At 36.1% G+C, this 21,273-nt stretch overlaps 1 protein-coding gene across 5 annotated transcripts in view; it reads left to right on the forward strand.

Annotated features, from left to right (window-relative positions):
• The window catches only part of SMAP1 (small ArfGAP 1), a 163,387-nt gene that overhangs the window by 16,393 nt on the left and 125,721 nt on the right, over nucleotides 1-21,273 (forward strand). For 4 of the 5 annotated variants that reach the window (XM_031023964.2, XM_081828483.1, XM_006729508.3 and 1 more), the window contains exon 2: nucleotides 20,491-20,624. In XM_031023964.2, the coding sequence (XP_030879824.1) occupies nucleotides 20,491-20,624 (134 nt within the window). Of the gene's footprint in view, nucleotides 1-20,490; nucleotides 20,625-21,273 lie in introns of those variants that run through there. The other variant, XM_081828485.1, reaches the window with a different exon arrangement.

A 21,273-nucleotide genomic window follows, 5' to 3' on the forward strand; every position in this document is an offset into this window, starting at 1 on the left:
TTTTTTAAACACAGATTTGGCAATAAATGTAAACATGTTCAAGAATTAGAATGCTGTTGGTTTCTGAGGTTATCTAAAAGCAGATGTTATCTCATGAGATAAATCTGTAAATAGTGCTGAGAATAGTTTTAAAAAGAGGGATTTTTGTAAATATTGGATATCTTTGTGCTTGAGAGGGAAATTTTTGCAAATATAAAGCACTAGAATATTTGTGAAAGAGTAAACAAAATAAAGGAAAGCTATAATATGTCTGCTCAAACTTTTGAACTTTTAAGCTGAGTTTTTGAATGATGCTATGTCACCTGAACAAAGTAAGAAGTAGCTTTGACAAGGCTTAAACTTTAGGACAGGCTGGTGAAACAAGGATTGTTAATTCTTACTTAAGTTTCATTTCATTTTCTCCTTTTATTCTGTACCATCCTGATGATAATGAATCCTTAAATTATTTTCACTGTTTAATTTCTTTGCCAAAGTAAATCAACATTTGAAAAATAGGGGAATGCTTTTTTTTGTAGTTTTTGTAGATTTTAAAGTGTTTCATTGTTCTTGTGATATTTTGAACTTATTTACATATTCCTTTTTCCAAAGTTTAAGGGATAAATATTTTTTAAAAAGTTATATAATAATTTTTCCTCTAGTATTCTTCCTCTAGTTGACTGTGGGTTGGCAGATTCATTGCTCTGCTGTTATCCTTGAGGGGACACTAGTTCAGTAGCTAAAAGCAAGGGGTTTGAAGGCTGACTGCTCTGGGTTAAAAATCTCAGCTCTCCCATTGCTACCTTCGGTGATTTCTTTCTCTTCCTCTCCCTCCCTCTCTTCTCTTTCTCCCCTCCCTTCTAACTTCCTTGTCGTGGGAGAGTGGTATTTAAACTTTCTAAGCTACTCTGTGTCATTATATGTAAAATGACCATATCTGTTGTCACAGAGTTATGAGAGTTAACTGAGCTTGTGAAGTAATGTCTGGTACAAAATAAGGGTCTGATAAATGAGTAAGGGTGTGGTAATTATGTCAGGTCTTGTGGGTTTTTGTTTGTTTTTTTTTTTTAAAGCACTTCTAGTCATTTAGTCATTTTTTTTTACTTTGCAGGAAGCATTTGTGAATTATATTTTGTTTGGTAAATAATGTAATTGAGTAGATTCTGAGCACAAGAGTACTTTATGGAAGGCTCAGGAAAAGAAGGTAGTTAATTTTTTTAATCTTTTATGTGCTCGTTCACTAGAGTAGACAGTCAGAGGTATACAACAGCAGCCCTGCCCTGCGCTTTAGGAACCTTTACTTTAAGGAGACAGGCAGGCCATAAGCACAAAGTATATATATATATTATATATTAATGTATTTTATTATATATATATAAGTGTGTCTATGTATATATACATACATATATATATGTATGTATATTTATATATATATATATATTCTGGATACCTGTGTGGAAGGAGTAGTGTAAGCATTTAGTATTATAGAAGTTCAGAGAAAGTAAAAATAACCAAGAGCAGGAGTTGGGGAAGGTTTTTAACAAAAGAGGTAGTTCTTGAGGAAGAGGAAGAATCAAACTTAAAGGAGAAGAGTGGCAAAGTTATTCTAGGTAGAAAGTTATTCTAGGTAGGACAAGTTTGTCCATATACTTAGTGCACGTGCTTTTCACATTCCTGGAAGCAGGTATAGGTACCAGGCAGAAATTTAGGAGAGAGGATAGACAAAGGAGTGATTATTGCTTTGGGAATCATCTGTGTGGACATGTTTGCCAAAGCCACGAGTGGATTAGACACTTGCAGATCAGAGGGTCAGTGACCAAGATCGGAGGGAGACAGCAGTCAGAAGTAGAGAATCTTTGAAGGAACAAATAATGGCCTGCGAGACTGCAAGGAGAACCAGAACAGAGAAGCATTAGGAGAAGAGGGCTTTCAGAAGGGGGTATAGTCAGGAAAATTAAATGCAATAGGGAGGTTAAAGGGGCTACGAAAGGGCCTTTAATTTTGGAAGACATTAAAACTGTTCTCTAAGCTCTTTATGAAAGTGTCTGTTGTGAAATTGCTTCATAACCTATTTTCCATCCTCTGTACAGTGAGAGTCAAGAAAGTGAATCTTCACTATGTTGGGATCATTTCTCAAGTTTTTCTGAGGCAAACATTTGCCATTTTTTTTTTTTTAGCACCTTTGCCAAATTTCATTGCTTGTTTTGTTTTTGGCATTTAGTTTACTTTTGAAACAAATGCTCTATTTTTCCATGGGATTCTGGCAACTTTTATTTTCTATGAGGAAAATTCTTTAGAATTTATTTTGCGGCCCAAGGAATATTGTTAATATATATGTAAATGGCCTTGGAAATAAGGCTTGACTGACATTTTATTCATGAGGGTTATTTTGTTTGGTTTGAAGGATTGTAGTTAATTCCTGAATCAGTTGATAAAGTTGACAAAAACTTGTTTCTGGGGAGACCTGTCAGTTTATTTTTGAAAAATGTTTATTTTTAGCACTTTTTCCTCTCTTAACTCCAAGAAGTACAATTCCTTTTGTGTAAGTTAATATACTAGTGTCTTTTGATTCAGTACTATTGTACTTCTTAAACATTTGGAATTGGTTTAAGAGGCGTTTGTAACATATATCTGCCCTCTGCTGGTGAAAATGCGTTATTGCTCTTAACTCAATATCTTCAGTAATTTATTCGAATGAAGCAATACTCCGTAACATCAGGAGTGGCCATAAAATTTAGGAAAAATGCATTTATCGTTTGAAAGGAATATATTTTCTTTAGGGCATTCCTGTACAATGAGTGCCCAAAAGGCCAGTAGTGTTGTGGGTGATACCCATTACATTGATGATTATTTTTACATTGTGTGTTTTTGTATTCTTTTTTGAATTTTTTTTTTTTTTTTGCAAGTTCTAGATCTACTCTGCCTAATGTGGTAGCCAGTAGCCATATTTGGCTATATAACTGAAGTTAAATTTTCAGTTCCTTATTCCCACTAGCCACATATCAAGGCTTAATAGCCACCTGTCGCTAGTAGCTACCGTGTAGGACTGTGCAGATTAAAGAATGTTTCCATCTCATAGAAAGTTCAATTGACAGTGTTATTCTAATGTTTAAATTTTAAATAACAAGGATTATTATTTTAATGAAATAATTCTTAAATTTGCAATGAATTTCTTTCTTTGCTATGCCCACCTTTTTCAGATAAACACAGTTATCAATAAAGAATCCCAATTAACTAAGGGAATCTCTTTAGTAGGATTTTACTTTAAGATTTTTTTTTGTACCATGTAATTTGTTGTACCTTATATATATATATATATATATATATATATATATATATTTATTTATTTATTTATTGCCAAATGATTAGTGTGCAGTTTTCTCAGTGTAGAGCATTGAACATTTCTAGTGTTTTTATTCTCTGGAAGATTAAAGTTAAGTTAAAAATAATGATCATATTTTCTCTGTGTTATTAATTGAGGTAATAATCTCTTTCTCCCTTTTGTGTGTGTTTGGGTGGAAGGAAGGCTAAAAATCAGAGCATATGTAGAGAAACTTAAGATTTTACGACAGGGTGAATCATAGTTTAATGGATGTTAGTTGATTTAAAAAATAGACGTTTTACCAGCTTCCTCTGATGGTAACATCTTGCAAAACTATAGCACAGTATTATAACCAGAATATTGACATCAGTATAATCATCCAATGTTACTGTGATTTCTACAGTTTTGCTTGTACTCGTGTGTGTGTATTTAATTCTATACAGTTTGATCAGGTGTAGATTCACGTATCTGCCACCACACTCAGGATACAGCACAGCTCCATCACCACTAGGATCTCTTGAATTGTCCTTTTATAACCACACACACCTTCCTCCCATTTTGTACCCCTCCCATTCCTGACCTCCAGCAAGCATTAATCTGTTTCCCACTTCTAAAATTTTGTCATTTCAAATACATATAAATGGGATCATATGATACTTTTGGGATTGGTGTTATTTACTCAGTGTTGTTCTTTGGAGATACGTCCGAGTGGTTGCATGTATTAGTAGTTCTTTCCTTTATATTAATAAGTAGAATTTAATGTTGTGTATGTGTACGTTCCATAGTTTAACCATTCATCTGCGGAAGGACCTCTGAGCCATTTCTAGTTTTTGACTACTATGAATAAAGCTATAAATTTGTATACAGGTTTTTGTGTGACATAAGTTTTCATTTCTCTGTGAAGTGCCCATAGTATAATTACTAGGTTGTATGGTAATGGCATACTTAGAAGCATAAAAATCTGCAAAGCTTTTCCAAAGTGGCTGCATTTATTTTACTTTCCCACCAGCAATGTATGAGTAGTCCATTGTTTTCACATCTTTTCTAGCATTTGGGTTGTCACTGTTTTTTACATTATCAATTGTTGGATGTGTAATGATAGTGATATTGGTTTTGATTTGCATTTCCCTAATGGTGCTAATGGTTTTGAACATCTTTTTCATGTGCTTATTTTGTCATCTGTATATTCTCTTCAGTGAAATATCTGTTCATGTCTTTCATTTTCTAATTGATTTTTTTTTTTACTGAGTTGTTTTTTTTTAAAATAGACTTTTTAAGAGCAGTTTTAGTTTCACAGCAAAATTAAGAAGGTACAGAGATTTTCCATCTACCCCTTGCCTCTACACGTGTAGCTTCCCCCATTATCAAGATACTGTTGAGTTTTGAAAGTGCTTTATATACTTTAGACATTAGTCTTTTGTCAGATATATGCAACTATTTCCTCCTGTAGCCTGTCTTTACATCCTTTTCACATGATCTTTTTTTTTTTTTTAAAGATTTTATTTATTTGAGAGAGAGATTGAGAGAGCACAAGCAGGGGGAGCAGCAGAGGGAGAGGGAGAAGCAGATTCCCCATTGAGCAGGGAGCCTGATGCGATGTGGGGCTGGATCTCAGGACCCTGATATCACAACCTGAACCAAAGGCAGATGCTTAACTGACTGAGCCACCCAGGTGTCCCTGAACAAAAGTTTTAATTTTGATGATGTCCAATTTATTAATTTTTCTTTTTATGGATTATGTTTTTTTGGCAAGTCTGAGGACTCTTTCCTAACCAAATTCTGAAGATTTTCTCCCATGCTGTTTCCTAAAAGTTTTACAATTCTATATTTATGGCCATTTTTCATTTTGAGTTGGTGTTTGTATATGATACAGGTATGAATCAAAGTTAATTTTTTTGTAAATGGGTATTCAGTTGTTCCAGCACCATTTCTTGAAAAAATTGTCTTTTCTCTGAATTGCCTTTGCACTTTTCTCAAAAGTCAACCACATGTATCTGGGAGTACTTCTGGATTTTGTTATGCTCCATTGATCTGTTTGTTCACTTTTATGCTAATACTACAATATCCATATTATTGTAGCTTTATAATAAGTTTTGGAGTCATGTAATATAAGTCCTCCAACTTTGTTATTCTTTTTCAAAGTTGTTTTTGCTATTCTAGGTTCCTTGAATTTCCATATGAATTTTAGAACTAGTTTGTCCATTTCTACAGAGTAATCTTCTGGGATTTTAATTGAACTTGCTTTGAGTATGTAGATCCATTTGGGAGAGAACTGACATCTTTAACAATATAAAGTCTTCCAATCCATGAGCAAAGTATATCTCTCCATTTATTTACATCTTATTTCTCTCAGCAATATTTTGTAGTCTTCAGGATGCAGGTGTTCTGTCAGATTTATTTGTAAGTAGTTTTTATTTTTAAATGTTATTATAAATGGATTTTTTTAACATTTCAGTTTCTTTCTTTTCTTTTTTTTTTTTTTAAGGTTTTATTTTTAAGTAATCTCTACACCCAGTGTGGGGCTCAAACTCACAGTCCCGAGACCAAGAGTTGTGTGCTCCACCAACTGAGCCAGCCAGGTGCCCCAAATATTTCAATTTCTGATTGTTGTTGGAATATGGAAATATAGTAGGTTTTTGCATATTTGTCTTGTATCCTGCAACCTTGCTAATTGTTCTGGTAGCTTTTTTTATAGATTCAGATCTCCTACTAGATGATTGTCATCCTCCAATAAAGACAATTTTTACTTCCTCTCCAACTTGGATGCCTCTTTTTCTTACCTTATTTCACTAGCTAGAACCTTCCGTAAAATAAGAGTGGTGACAGTGGACTTGCTTGTCTCATTCATGATGTTAAAGGAGAAAGCATGCAACGTTTCATCCTTAAATATGTGTTGGCCAAAAGTTTTTCACAGATTTTTTTATTGAATTGAGGAAGTTGCCCTCTATTTCTAGTTTGCTGAGATTTTTAAAAATCAGAAATGGATGTTGATATTATCAATGCTTTTTCTGTATCTATTGAGATCATAGTGTTTTGTTGTTGTTGCTGTTCTTTAATATAGGGATTACATTTGATTTTGATTGAATGTTAAACTAACCTTGCATTCCTGGGACAAACCACACTTGGTCATGATGTATTATCTCTTTCATATATTCCTGAATTTGATTTGCTAAAACTTTATTGAGAATTTTTGCAAATATTCATGAAGGGTGTTGATCTGTATGTTTCATTTCTAATGATGTCCTTGTCTGGTTTTGGTATCAGGGTTATGTTGACATAGAATGAATTGGGAATTACCTCATACCTACCACCCCCCCCACCCCCCCCAGTTTCCTGAAGAGTGTGTGTAGAATTTGTATCATTCCTTAATTTGGTAGATTTCCCTAGTGAAACCACTTGGGTTTTGATGGAAGGTTTTTAACTACAGATCCAATTTCTTTAATAGAAAGGCTATTCAGGTTATCTTTTCCTTGTGGAAAGAGCTCATTTGTGTCTTTCAAAGAATCGGTGAGGTTATTAGCATAAAATTATTTATAATATTCCCTTATTTTTCTAGTATCTTTAGAATCTGTAATGATGCCACTTCTCTCATTCCTGATATTGGTCATTTGTGTTTTATCTCTTTTTCTTAATCAGTTGGGATAAAGGTTTATCAATTTTATTGATATTCTCAAATAATCACCTTTTATTTTCATTGACCTTCTTTGTTGTTTTCCTATTTTCTGTTTCATTGATTTCTGTCCTCTTTATGTCACCATTGTTTTTGAAAGATATTTTAGGGCGCCTGGGTGGCTCATTTGGTTGAGCGACTGCCTTCGGCTCAGGTCATGATCCTGGAGTCCTGGGATCGAGTCCCACATCGGGCTCCCTGCTCAGCAGGGAGTCTGCTTCTCCCTCTGACCCTCCCCCCTCTCATGTGATCTCTCTCTCTCTCTCATTCTCTCTCTCAAATAAATAAATAAAATCTTTAAAAAAAATAAAGAAAGATATTTTAGCAAGTGAACAGTTCTCAGTGTGCAATATTTCACTTTCAATACTTTTAAGATGTTTCACTGTCTAGGTAGCATTCTTTTTTTTTTTTTTTTGTAGCCTTATTTCTGATGAGGAAATTGTCATCATTATATTTGTTTCTTTGTATGTTATGCATTTCTTCTGCCCAGCTGCTTTTAAGATTTTTCAGTTCACCTGTAGTTTTAAGCATTTATGTTATGATGTACCTTTGAGTGAGGGGGAAGAGGCAGAGGGAGAAGCAGATGCTCCACTGAGCAGAGAGCCCGACATGGGGCTTGATCCCAGGACACTGGGATCATGGCCTGAGCGGAAGGCAGACACTTAATCGACTGAGCCACCCAGGTGCTCTAACACAGTCTGCTTTCTTAAAATAATTAATGGACATAAATTTCTCTGAGTATTTTTGCCTGCTCTATTTCATGCAGTTAGACTTTGAGGTTTGGAGAGAGTAGGATAGATTACTTTTGGTTTTTGCCTTATAACCCCTTCCATGCCTGGTAGAATAGCAGTGCATGCCCCAAATATTCTTTGGAGGAATCTTAGCATTATTTTTCTTATTTAGTTTTATTTTCTCTTTTGTCTTTCTTTCATACTTACTAAGCACATGCTGAGCACTGAATTAAAATGCTGGAAGTCTGGATATGTACTGATTATGCTGATTTATTCTTAGGGACTACAAGTAGTTTGAGCAACAACCATTTACAAATATTTCATAGTAAATGTTTTATTATTATATTTGATGTAGGGATGTAAAAGTAGCCCTTCGTAGACCCTTTAAAAAACAAACAAACAAACAAAACCTCATTGGTATTGCTTAAACATGCCTTAAACATTTCTTAAGGTATGCCTTAAACCTGAGGAAGGCATATCCACTTCCTCAGGTCCGTTGTGCTTATCGTTCCTTTTGCCTTATTTCCTCTTGCCCACATACCTGCATAGTTTGTTCCCCTACTTTCTTCAGATCTCTGGTGAAATACAACTTTTCCTGACCAAATAACAATTACCTCTCCCTTCCTCCTTTCCATCTGTACTCCTTATCCATTTTTCCTTTATTTTTCTCCATAATATTCACTGCTGTTGACACACTATTACTTTTACATGTTTGTATACAGCTTTCCATCGGAATTTAAGCTCCATGAGGGCAGGAGTTTATCTGTTTTGTTATCACTGAATCTCTAGAGTCTTGTACAAGGTACAGTACAAGATACAGTAGTACCTTGAAATAGTAAGCACTCAGAAAATATTTGTTGGTTAAATACATGTGTTGCTATTCTGAGTCTGACAGACTTAAAAAAGAAGAAAAAACATTTTTGAGGGAATTATTTAAATATTATAACTTAAATGCTCTTTCTGAATAGAGAGGTTTTAAGGAAATTTCTGTGAGCTCATTTTTTAGTAATCACAATCGCTTAGCCTCCATTAATGTTTCATATACCAACTTCCAGGAAGTGATTGATTAAAATAGCCTGACTCTTCTAATCAGCATTGTAGTGACTCTTTAACGCTTGTAAAGTCACTTAGGAACCCTGATTATCGAGTGTTATCCCTACATGTCGTCTTTTAGCATCACTGATGCTACTTAATAGGAAAACATGAATTTGAGGTAGGTCAACCATAGGTGACTAGGTCATACCAAAGTATGTTAGTTACATTCAGATTTAAAAAAAAAAAAAAGAACATTTTATTTCCTTCTTAGTAAAACGTTGTATGTTGAAATACTTGATATTTTAAAAAATGAAACATTTCTGTTGTATGTTTGCTGGAAGAAATGGTTTGGCAATTTAAAATATTGTTGAAATACTATGTATATGGAACTTCTCTTTAAACTTCTTGTTTAATTCTGAAAACTTTTTTTTTTTAAGATTTATTTATTTTAGAGAGAGAGAGGGAGAGAGAACAGGTGTGTGCAGCGAGGGGCAGAGGGAGAGACTCTCTAGCAGTGAGTGGGGAGCCTGACATGGGGCTTGATCTCACGACCTGTGAGATCATGCATTTAAAGAAATGTATACAGGTTTTTTTTAAAAAACAGCCTCATTGAGATATAACTTACATACTATAAAATTCACTTACTTTAAGTGTGTAATACAATGATTTTTAATGTATTAACAGAGTTTTGCAGTCATCACCATAGTAAAATTTTAGAACATACCCATCATTCTCAACAGACCCCTCCTCATGCTTATTTTCAGTGATTCCCCTCCCCCCACCACACACATACAGGTTCTTTTGCAAGTTTGTAGTTTGGTTGTTTACAATGTAGAAAACATGTTTTCAGGGGTTGTTGCTTGGTTCTCTTGCTGATCTACAAGTGAATGTAATTCTGTAACCTAGCTGACCATGAGCAACGAAAGGCTCAGGTAAAGAACAAAGGGCCTTGGGATAGGAAAAGAGAAAGGGCTTCTTTCTTGTTTCATGCTTGATTGTGGACAGTATTTTGATACAGGCTGTTCTCTTTAGGATCCTTGTATTGCTTTACTGTGTGTCCCTTTCCCTAGGCATCCACTGCTGTGATGCTGTCTTAATGAAAATACTCTTTAAGTCTCAGTTGATTTTGCCCTTGTCCTCCTCTCTTTTCCCCCTTGATCAAAATTCTCTATCGTTTACAGTTTCCTTCTCCAACAAATCAAACCAAATCCAGTTCTACTGCCTCTAATCTTGGGTATTATGGGGAAAGAAATAAAGTGAACTTGTAATTGTGTGGGTAGCATTGATACTTATGCAGAGTTGAAAAGATTATTTATATCTTTAAATCTGTATTATTGGCCTCAACAGTAAGTGACTTGGCATGTCAAAAAGTTGACAGAATAAAGTAAAAGCAGTCAGGCAGTGTAAAGGAATTTTGTTTGGAAGGTTGGAATTATCATAGTAGGAGATGCAGAGTTTCCACAGTTGCATTTTGGGATCTGCTTGTGGTATAGTCTTGGCTTTTTCTCTCCCCCTTTCTAGCATTTTGACCCTAAGTTTCTTAGTCCTGAAAATGGTGTGGTAATACCTACCTCCCTCACATATTTATTAGGATTACATCAGACAGTGTATCTGGAAATATGATGAATGATGTCTTGCATATTCAATACGGTGATGGTTTCCTCTAAAAGTACCTCCTAGCAGTTTTGGCAGCAGAATTCAGGTGGCTCAAGGTCTTAGCTGTCATTTGTAAACTAGAGACTGCCTGCGTTTTTATACCAGATATTAGGAAGCATAGAGAGCATACAGAGATCAATATAATTATCCTGTTCTCAAAGAGATCACTGTTTCTCAGAAAACTTAGCTAAAACAGTTAACTGTAGGTCATTGTGATAAATGTTACAGAAGTTTTGGGGGAATTGGAGAAGGCTTTATAGAAGAACTAAGTCTTTTTTTTTCTTTAATTTTTTTATTCTTATGTTAATCCCCATACATTACATCATTAGTTTTAGATGTAGTGTTCCATGATTCATTGTTTGTGCATAACACCCAGTGCTCCATGCATAATGTGCCCTCCTCAATACCCATCACCAGGCTAACCCATCCTCCCACCCCCCTCCCCTCTAGAACCCTCAGTTTGTTTTTCAGAGTCCATCATCTCTCATGGTTCGTCTACCCCTCCAATTTCCCCCCCTTCATTTAGAAGAACTAAGTCTTAAAAAGAAATGACATTTAGCAGTTAGTGTTATATTCTCTGCTCCTTATCTAGTTTTATTTTCTATTTTTAAAAATATTCAAAAGTAGCTTTTCTGTTTGTTAGTCTGTCATAGTAATCAGAAACTTAAGAGAAATTTCTTCTCAGAAGTGAAAGCAATTTCATCTTCTCAAATGGTATGAAAGCTACAAAATAAGTATATTCAGTTCTCAGTAAAATTCCTGTTCATTGTTTAGATATATAGTATTTTAAAATATTGTTTAGATATGTAATAACTTATAGTTCCATAAACCTCACTTTTCCACTTTCTTCAGAGTTTCCATATCTTAAAACTGTCTTTCATCTCTATTTGAAAGTTATTAGCCACTTGGCACTTGGTATTTAGGTGCATATATATCACAACTTAAAAAAACAATCAAATTTATATTTGCATAAAAGAAACTTAATAATCACATGCCGCATTATTATTTTTTTTGGCTACAGCCTTACAGCATAGTTGAAACTCTTCAAGGTTGGAAGGGAGAGGTACTGTTCATTTTACCTAGAATGTACTTCATCCAGATTTCACCTGTTATAACTCGACTTACCTTTTGGTAATCATCTCAAATGCCACTGTCCCTACAAAGCTTGTACTAATATCCCTGGCCAACATTCATCTTTTCTTCTTCTGTGTTCCCCCCATCATTTGTACTTACACTGTAACCATTGTATGACTTTTAGAGTACAAACTCCTTGAAGGCAGGACCTGTGTTTTGTCTTCTTCATTTAATACCTTCGTAAAAACAGACACTTAATACATATTTGGTTATTTAAATTGAATCTGGAGAACTAAGATTTGGCGAAACTGTGCTTTATTATTCTTTAATACCTCTTAGAATTTTGGTTCTGGAATAAAGGATTAAATCTCTGGTACATTTTATTTCCTGCCACCAACAAGCAAATATAATTCACATTGAATTAGGTGGATTACAGGCTTAGATGCTGTAACAAAAAGACCCCAAATACTGTGGCTTAAACAGTATATAAATTTATTTCTCCTTCGCATTAGTCTGGAGATGAACTGTCCAGTATGGACAGAGTAGTTATGTCGTCTTCAACATAGGGCTTTAATATCTGAGTCCAAGATAGCAGGCTCATTTCTTTTTTTTTTTTTTTTTTTTTTAAAGATTTTATTTATTTATTTGAGAGAGAGAATGAGATAGAGCATGAGAGGGGGGAGGGTCATAGGGAGAAGCAGACTCCCTGCTGAGCAGGGAGCCCGATGCGGGACTCGATCCTGGGACTCCAGGATCATGACCTGAGCCGAAGGCAGTCGCTTAACCAACTGAGCCACCCAGGCGCCCAGCAGGCTCATTTCTTATTATGCTGTAGCTAATGGGAAAGGGGAAGAGGCAAGGGGAATACAGGCCTAATTTGGTTAATGCCAAAACATCATTTCAGCTCACATTCCATTGGCCAGAACTTGGTCATGTGGCCACAGCTGCAGTGGAGGCTGAGAACTGTAGTCTCTATCTGGGCAGCCGTGTTTCTAGCTAAAACTTAGGGGCTTTTATTATTAAGAGGCAGAATGGCTAAATGGATATTAAAAACAATAGTCTTGCCTCACAGTTAATTGCTTTTGTTTCCATTTTTTAAAATAGTAGATGAATTGCTTCAGGTATCAAACAAAGAACCTTTATATTTGACCAAGTCATCAGACTTAGCAGATTTTTTTATTATGCTGCCTATATACCCTTACTATAGGCCTGTTTCCTTATTGTAGGTGATGTGGAAGGCCATATAGAGCCTGGCTAGTGAGAAATTTATCATTAACTTTAGTAGATAAAACTAATTACAAATGAAAAAAATATCAGGTGCCTATTGGAACATACGTACTGTGTGAAACAAGCTGTCATGGGCTGTAGACATTTATAGGAAAGGAGAGTGGAGGGATGGAGTCATAAGGAAAGGCTTTCTGGATAATATGGGACTCTAGTTAGGCCTTGAAAATGAGGTAGGATCTGTATGGTCATAAGCTGAACAATCTAGGCAAGGGAAATGGTGTGAAGGAAAGTTTCAAGACAGGATAATTGAGTTGTATTCAAGGGAAAACAGTGAGTCTTCTTATTGGCTCCCTGAGTATGTAAGTTGTTATAAGTGGTCATGAAAGCAAAATAGAGGAAAATAGAAAACTGTTAAAAGCTTGGAGTTGGAGACAAACGGTGAAAGAGTTTAATCTGATAATGAATTCAGAGTGGGTGAAGCTCCTTTCTTTTCCCCTCCTTCCCTACTAATCTGGTAATGGAATTCAGAATGAATGAATTCCCTCCCTCTCTCCTGCCTCATCGCCATGAGGTTACCTATGACCTCTTAATTAACATATCCAGATATTCTCTCCTCAAAAACTTCTCTGAAGTTTTTGACATTGTTGACTATATTTGCTTTAAGACCCTGGCCTCTGTTTTTGTATTACTTTTCATTTTCTCCCTCAGACTTTGTATTCTGCTTCTTTTGCTCTTTTGTTCTTGTGGCTACAACTGCCATTTTGAAGGTGCTCAGGTTTGTATCTCTAGTTTGAACTTAAGTCCTGTATTCCTAATTGTTTGATGGACATTTTCATCTCCATGTGTCACTGTCATTTAAAGCATTCAACAGATTACCTGCAAAATTTTCTGAGTCTACAAGTATCTTTATGGTTTAAATCCCAGATTAAAATAGAACTTACAGACATCTTGGTCTCTGCCTTCTCCTTTATCACTGTTTCCCAATCACTAACTCCTATCATTTCTTCCTGGTGATTCTCACATTTGTCCATTTCCGTTCTTATTGTTGCCACATTTATAAATCCTTTAAGGCGGTATGTTTGGATTGTTAGTGTTCTCTAAGTATTCAGTGATGAAGGATATGAGTCAAGGTGCTAATATTAGGGAGACCAAATAACATCTTCTCTTTTGTTACTAGAGCTTTGTTTTAGTCTGATTGTGATTATGAGATAAGTAATACTTAGTTTAGCTGATGCCCGCTTATTTGTGTTGCCTTTTTTTTTTTTAATTTGACAGAGAGAGAGACAGCCAGAGAGGGAACACTAGCAGGGGGAGTGGGAGAGGGAGAAGCAGGCTTCCCGCCGAGCAGGGAGCCCGATGCAGGGCCGATCCCAGGACCTTGGGATCATGACCTGAGCTGAAGGCAGACGCTTAACGACTGAGCCACCCAGGCACCCCTGTTTGTGTTGCTTTTAAGTGAGGTAGTGATATGGGTCATTCAAAACAACCTAATATTTGAATTCTAAATAAACTCTGGATTTTTTCCTCAGCAGATTTGATTCCTAGTATATTAAAATAAATTTTCACAATTTGAGTCGTATACTCAGTAAGAATAATGAAAACAGGTCAAGAAGTATGCTGAATGCTTGAGTTGAAGACCTTGTCAAGCATAATTTAGAGTCTTGCTATTTTAAATGTGCTTTGTGGATGGCAGCATGGACATCATTGGTTGTTTGTTAGGAATGCATGATCTCAGGTGCCATTGGAGGGCTACAGAATGAGAATCTGTAATATCCCTAGGATTATGTATGCGCTTTAGAATTTGAGAGGTACTGATCTTTGTCTACGTTGTCTTTCTTTAATTTTGTGTAGTTTGAGATTTAGCTCTAAAATAATTAAATCCTCCAGCTATTTACCTATATGTATATATCTATTTGTTTATCTTAGATTTTTATGTAAACTTCAGGACAGATTGCTGGAAGTATTATATATAGATGATGGAAAGTAACTGGGGGAGGCAACTCTAGCTAGAGCAGTCATGGGAGTCCTTTGTGAGCAGGTAGCTGAACTGAGGCCAGTACAACAAAGTGAGCCAGGCATATGAAGACCTAAGGAAGAAACATTTGGGGCAGAGACAGCAACAAATGCAAAGGCAAGAAGGCAGGAGAGGGCATATATAATCATAGATCACGTTATGCTAAAATTATTTACTCCATGTTATAATTAAGATTTTATCCATGTTGATACATGCAGATTATTCATTTTCACATTGTATGGTGAGATAATCATATTAGTGAACATTTAAGTTATTCCAGTCATTTTAGGAATCCATGCTGCTATAAGTATTCTGGTACATGCTTCTTAAATACATGTATGAGTTTCTTTGTAGTGTTTTTCAGCCATATTTGACCATGACCCAGAGAAAAAGCATTTTATAGCATGACTTGATTTTTGTGTGTACTGTGCCTATATACATATATATGTATGTTACTGATTTCTTAAAAGATTTATTTATTTTAGAGAGAGAGCAAGTGCGAGAGTGTGCTCACATGGGGGTGGGGGCAGAGGGAGTCCCAAGCAGACTCCGTGCTGAGCTTGGAGCCTGATCTGTGGGGCTTGATCTCAGGGTCATGAGATCCTGGAGTGCAAACCAAGAGTAGGCCACTCAACTGACTGTGCCACCCAGGTGCCCGTGTATGTTACTGATTTTTAAAAAAAGTTTGATAAAACTATTTTTACCCTTTGTGTGATGCACTCATAACTTTTTCCCTTCTCTTTTAAAAATAAATACTTGGGGGCTCCTGGGTGGCTCAGTTGGTTAAGCGTCTGCCTTTTGGCTCAGGTCATGATCCCAGGGTCCTGGGATTGAGCCCTGCATTGGGCTCCCTGCTCTGAGGGAAGCCTGCTTCTCCCTCTCCCACTCCCCCTGCTTGTGTTCCCTCTCTCGCTGTGTCTCTGTCTGTCAAATAAATAAAATCTTAAAAAAATAAATACTTGTTGAGATTAAACTAATGAGTTGTGATCTGCCATTTAAAATAACTGCTGTTGGGGCACCTGGGTGGCTCAGTTGTTAAGCGTCTGCCTTCAGCTCAGGTCATGGTCTCAGGGTCTTGGGATCGAGCCCCGCATCGGGCTCCCTGCTTGGCGGGAGGCCTGCTTCTCCCTCTCCCACTCCCCCTGCTTGTGTTCCCTCTCTCGCTGTGTCTGTCAAATAAATAAAATCTTTAAAATAAAATAAAATAAAATAACTGCTGTTATTTTATATGTTACATGTGACTGTGTATGTGTACCTAGATATGTCATATTACATATATAAATTGGTCAATCTGTGTGTGTAAGTATGAATAGATTGCCTGGTGGAGGGGTTTATTCATCTAGAACTTTACTAGATTTCACCAAATTGTTTTTTAAATTGTTATACATATTTATACTTGTCTTGGCCTCTTGAGTCTGGGAACTTAGCTTTTTACCTTTGTGTCTATTTTTAATAGCATTTACTTGGCACAGAGTTGGTAAGTATTCACCAATAGTTTGGGGAATGAAAAGGAGGATTTCATACCAATACTTGAATGACTACCATGTTGAGCAACTGTTATTTTATCAATTTTAGGTAAATTTTACAAGGTTAATTTTATAGAGTGGATAACCCAATTGTGATTTTGGTTAGACTTTTAAGAGTTTATTTTTGAAGGTCCCTAACTATATTGGTTAAGATGCGATAGCTATATTCCAAAGAAAGATGCGTTGACAAAATTGCATTAGTATTTCAATTGGTAAAAAACGATTGGGGCTAACATTTCCCATAAGTGATAGCCATGTGTAAAGCTGTGTAAAACCTGAACATCACTTAACATTTAATTATATCTGGCTTTTTGTTCAATAGTAATATGCCCATTTTTTTCTATTACTGCTAAGCATTATTCTTGTATTTTGCTTTTATACATTTGATCCCTTTATTATTTTTGGTTATTGTAAAAATGCACCACTCTATTTGGTGCTACAACTTTTTACCTGCATGGACAGTTACTATGACATCATGCAAATGATACTGTCTTGCTTGCTTTTTTTTTTTTTAAGATTTTATTTATTTATTTATTTGAGGGAGAGAAAGAGAGAGAGAGAGAGGAGCCAAGGGAGAGGGACAAGCATACTCCATGCTGAGTGCAGAGCCTGACGCAGGGCTCAATCCCATGACCCCAAGACCATGACCCGAGCTGAAATCAAGAGTCAGATGTTCAACTGACTGAGCCAGCCGGGCACCCCACAAATGATGCTTTCTAATTAATTCATTTAGTCATAACATTTGCTGCATCAGAAAAATTGTGCTGTAGAGAAAAGTCTCCATTTGTATTTAGCTGTGGGTCTAACATATTTTGAGGGGAATCATTCTATTTTAAGAAGAAAAATGAAGCCAACACTTGGAGAGTGTTGAAAATCTTTTCCCATCATGCTCTGGATTCACTGCCCTTTTGGGAATTGTTTCTGAGGAAATTTTAAGATACAGTTGTTTTGCAGACCAGTGTAGAAACTTTTCTGGAGTAGGAACGTATTGTATTTTGAGTTTCAAAATTTCTTAAGATGACAATAACTTGCACTTAAGTAGTGCTTTAAAACTTTCAAAATATTTTCTGTACAAGACTCATCTCAGTAATGAGGCAGCCAATGCTGACTCCACTTAACATGAGAACCTTGTTGCTCGGTTTGTTATTAGTGCAGGGTAATTCATGCAGCTCAGTGAGGGCAGAGTAGGTTGACAATACAGGCTTTTGGTGTTTAATTCATTTCCATGCTTTCAGCAATTAGACATTTAAAGAAAACGTGTCCCAAATGTTTTGTCAGTTTATAGGTGTCACTTCTCAAACTTAAAAGCAGAATATTTTGGTATAAATTGTATATGCATAAACTACTTCCTAAAGAATTTTGGAGAGGAATGTGTTTAGTTTTACTGCATTGGAATTACTGGCTTCAGTGTTATTTTGTAGATTAAATCTCACCTTTAGATAAAAAGTATGTACTTAAAACAGAAGTCTAATAAATGTTTTAAAAAGTTTGGTTTTTATTGATATCTCATACTGTATATATATTTTTCATAATCAGGTGATTTATAAAAGTCAGGTATAAGCTTCTGAATAGTTGACAATAATTGTCAGATATTTTATTTTTCCAGTTTTTTACTTTAATTATACAAGCAATATATGAAAATAATCATAAGAGTATTTAAAATTACGTTTTTCACAGAGCTGGAACGAACAATCCTAAAATTTGTATGGAACCAGAAAAGACCCTGAATAGCCAGGGGAATGTTGAAAAAGAAAACCAAAGCTGGGGTCATCACAATGCCTGACTTCAAGCTATATTACAAAGCTGTGACCATCAAGATGGCATGGTCCTAGCACAGAAACAGACAGATAGATCAATGGGACAGAATAGAGAGCCCAGAAATGGACCCTTAACTCTGTGGTCAACTAATCTTCGATAAAGCAGAAAAGAATATCCAGTGGAAAGAAGACAGTCTCTTCAGTAAATGGTGCTGGGAAAATTGGACAGCCACATGCAGAAGAATGAAACTGGACCATTCTCTTACACCATACACAAAGATAAACTCAAAGTGGATGAAAGACCTAAATGTGAGACAGGAATACATCAAACTCCTAGAGGAGAACACAGGCAGCAACCTCTTCGACCTCGGCCGCAGCAACTTCTTGCAAGACATGTCTCTGAAGGCAAGGGAAACAAAAGCAAAAATGAACTATTGGGACTTCATCAAGATGAAAAGCTTCTGCATGGCAAGGGAAATAGTCAACAAAACTAAAAGTCAACCTATGGAGTGGGAGAAGATATTTGCAAATGACATATCAGATAAAGGGCTGGTATCCAAGATCTATAAACAACTTATCAAACTCAGCACCCAAAAAACAAATAATCTAGTCAAGAAATGGGCAGAAGACATGAACATTTTTCCAAAGAAGACATCCAAATGGCCAAAAGACACATGAAAAAATGCTCCACATCACTTGCCATCAGGAAAATACAAATCAAAACCACAATGAGATACCACCTTACACCAGTTAGAATGGCTAAAATTCACGAGACAGGAAACAACAGATGTTGGAGAGGATGTGGAGAATGGGGAACCCTCTTAACACTGTTGGTGGGAATGCAAGCTGGTAGATTTCACCAAATTGGAAAACAGTATGGAGGTTCCTCAAGAAGTTAAAAATAGAGCCACCCTACAACCCAGCAATTGCTTTACTGGGTATTTACCCCAAAGATGCAGATATAGTGAAAAGAAGGGGCACCTGCACCCCAATGTTCATAGCAGCAATGTCCACAATAGCCAAACTGTGGAAGGAGCCGAGATGTCCTTCAACAGATGAGTGAAGATGTGGTGTATATATACAATGGAATATTACTCAGCCATCAGAAAGGATGAATACCTACTATTTACGTCAACATGGATGGAACTGGAGGGAATTATGCTAAGTGAAATAAGTCAGTCAGAGAAAGACAATTATCATATGGTTTCACTCGTGTGGAATGTAAAGAATAGTGCAGAGGATCATAGGGGAGGGGAGGGAAGACTGGATGGTAGAAATCAGAGAGGGAGACAAACCATGGGAGACTCTTGACTCTTGACTCTGGGAAACAAACTGAGGGTTGCGGAGAGGGATATGGGTGGAGGGATGGGGTAGCTGGGTGATGGGCATTAGGGAGGGCACGTGATTGTTGTTGTGTTATACACAACTGATAAATCTTTGAACACTACATCAGAAACTAATGATGTACTATATGTTGGCTAATTGAATTTAAATTAAAAAAATAAAATTATCAAAATACATTCAAAGACATAAAGAATAGTACAGCTAAGGCTTTGTATTCTTGTATCCTTCTGTGACTTTCTCTACCGTGTTTTTCAGAATTTTTTATATTTTATAGCACACCGTAGTTTATAACTTTTCTTAATTCAGGGTTATAGTTGGGATTTATTCAAGTTGTTTTAAGGCTTCTTGAGGCAGACCTTCCTGTTTCTCAGTCTTTCTAACATTTAGTTGATTAAAAAAATTTTTCCAATGTGTTGAATGTAAAATGGAGATTGTTGTAGTTTTAAAGGGCATTTTCCCTACTAGTGAGCTCATACATGTTTATGTTTATTGGTCTTTACATTTCTTCTGTGAATTACCCATTCATATCTTTTTGCACATTTTTCTTTTAGGTTGGTTGTGTGTCTTACTAATGTCTACATTTCATTAAAAACTCTTTGATTTAGGGGCGCCTGGGTGGCTCAGTTGGTTAAGCGACTGCCTTCGGCTCAGGTCATGATCCTGGAGTCCCGGGATCGAGTCCCGCATCAGGCTCCCTGCTCGGCAGGGAGTCTGCGTCTCCCTCTGACCCTCCCCCCTCTCATGTGCTTGCTCTCTCTCATTCTCTCTCTCTCAAATAAATAAATAAAATCTTTAAAAAAAAAATAAAATAAAAACTCTTTGATTTATATTTGTTGGTAATCTTTTAAGGAACACCTTACACATTTAATAAAGAACTTTTTACTGTGGGGTATTACCATTCCTGGTTCACATAAATTAGTTTTAAATTCTTAGACAGATTTGGGAAAGTTTCTAGAAAAGCAAAATTAGTAAACTCATTAAAGTTCTTGAAGGTTGATTTATAACCTTGCTGCTGGTGCCAATTGAAAATTTGAGCATGTAAAATTCTGTAAGGCTCCATTATAATTTTGTAAAAAATCAGAATGCTGCTTAAAAGCTGCCATAATATTTATTTTAGTTTTTAATATTTGTTTATCTTTGTTTTTTCTCCTTAATTAGGTCCTCGATGGGCTTCCTGGAATATTGGTGTATTTATTTGCATCAGATGTGCTGGAATCCATAGAAATCTTGGAGTTCATATATCCAGGGTCAAGTCAGTCAACCTAGATCAGTGGACACCGGAACAGATACAGGTAAACATTTCCTTACTAAGAGATTATTTACAGTATTTAAAATGCATTTAAAATCTTTAACTCTTCTTGCATCTAAGGGTTAACATTGAAAATGGAGTATGTTGAAATGGCATGTGCCAGATAATAAAATTTAGGCGTTACCTGAAATGTCCACTCTCAAATGTTTATATCTTCTTGGGTCGTAGTGAACTCAGTTTTTGATCTATTCTTATTTAAAATGTTGCTTTTGAAATCTTTAAAAAAATCAATTCCTTTTCCTTGTGTTGATGAAATTTGTGGTGTTGTTTTTCTGTCAGTAGAGGGAGCCTGGGTAAAGATAAAAAATAAATCACCTCTGGCCCAAGAACTGACTTGAAGGATTTCCCTTTTGTAGAAGTGTTCTTGATTTTCAGACAGGGCCCAATAGTTCGAAGATAGCCGGTTAGCAAATGTTCTAGTGACTGATTTTGATTTTTTTTTTTTTTTTTTAAAGATTTTATTTATTTATTTGAGACAGAGAGAATGAGAGAGACAGAGAGCACATGAGAGGGGGGAGGGTCAGAGGGAGAAGCAGGCTCCCCGCCGAGCAGGGAGCCCGATGCGGGACTCGATCCCGGGACTCCAGGATCATGACCTGAGCCGAAGGCAGTCGCTTAACCAACTGAGCCAC

The sequence above is a fragment of the Leptonychotes weddellii genome, chromosome 8 (assembly GCF_054177405.1).
Source record: "Leptonychotes weddellii isolate Sample4059 chromosome 8, ASM5417740v2, whole genome shotgun sequence".
Lineage (NCBI taxonomy): Eukaryota > Metazoa > Chordata > Mammalia > Carnivora > Phocidae > Leptonychotes > Leptonychotes weddellii.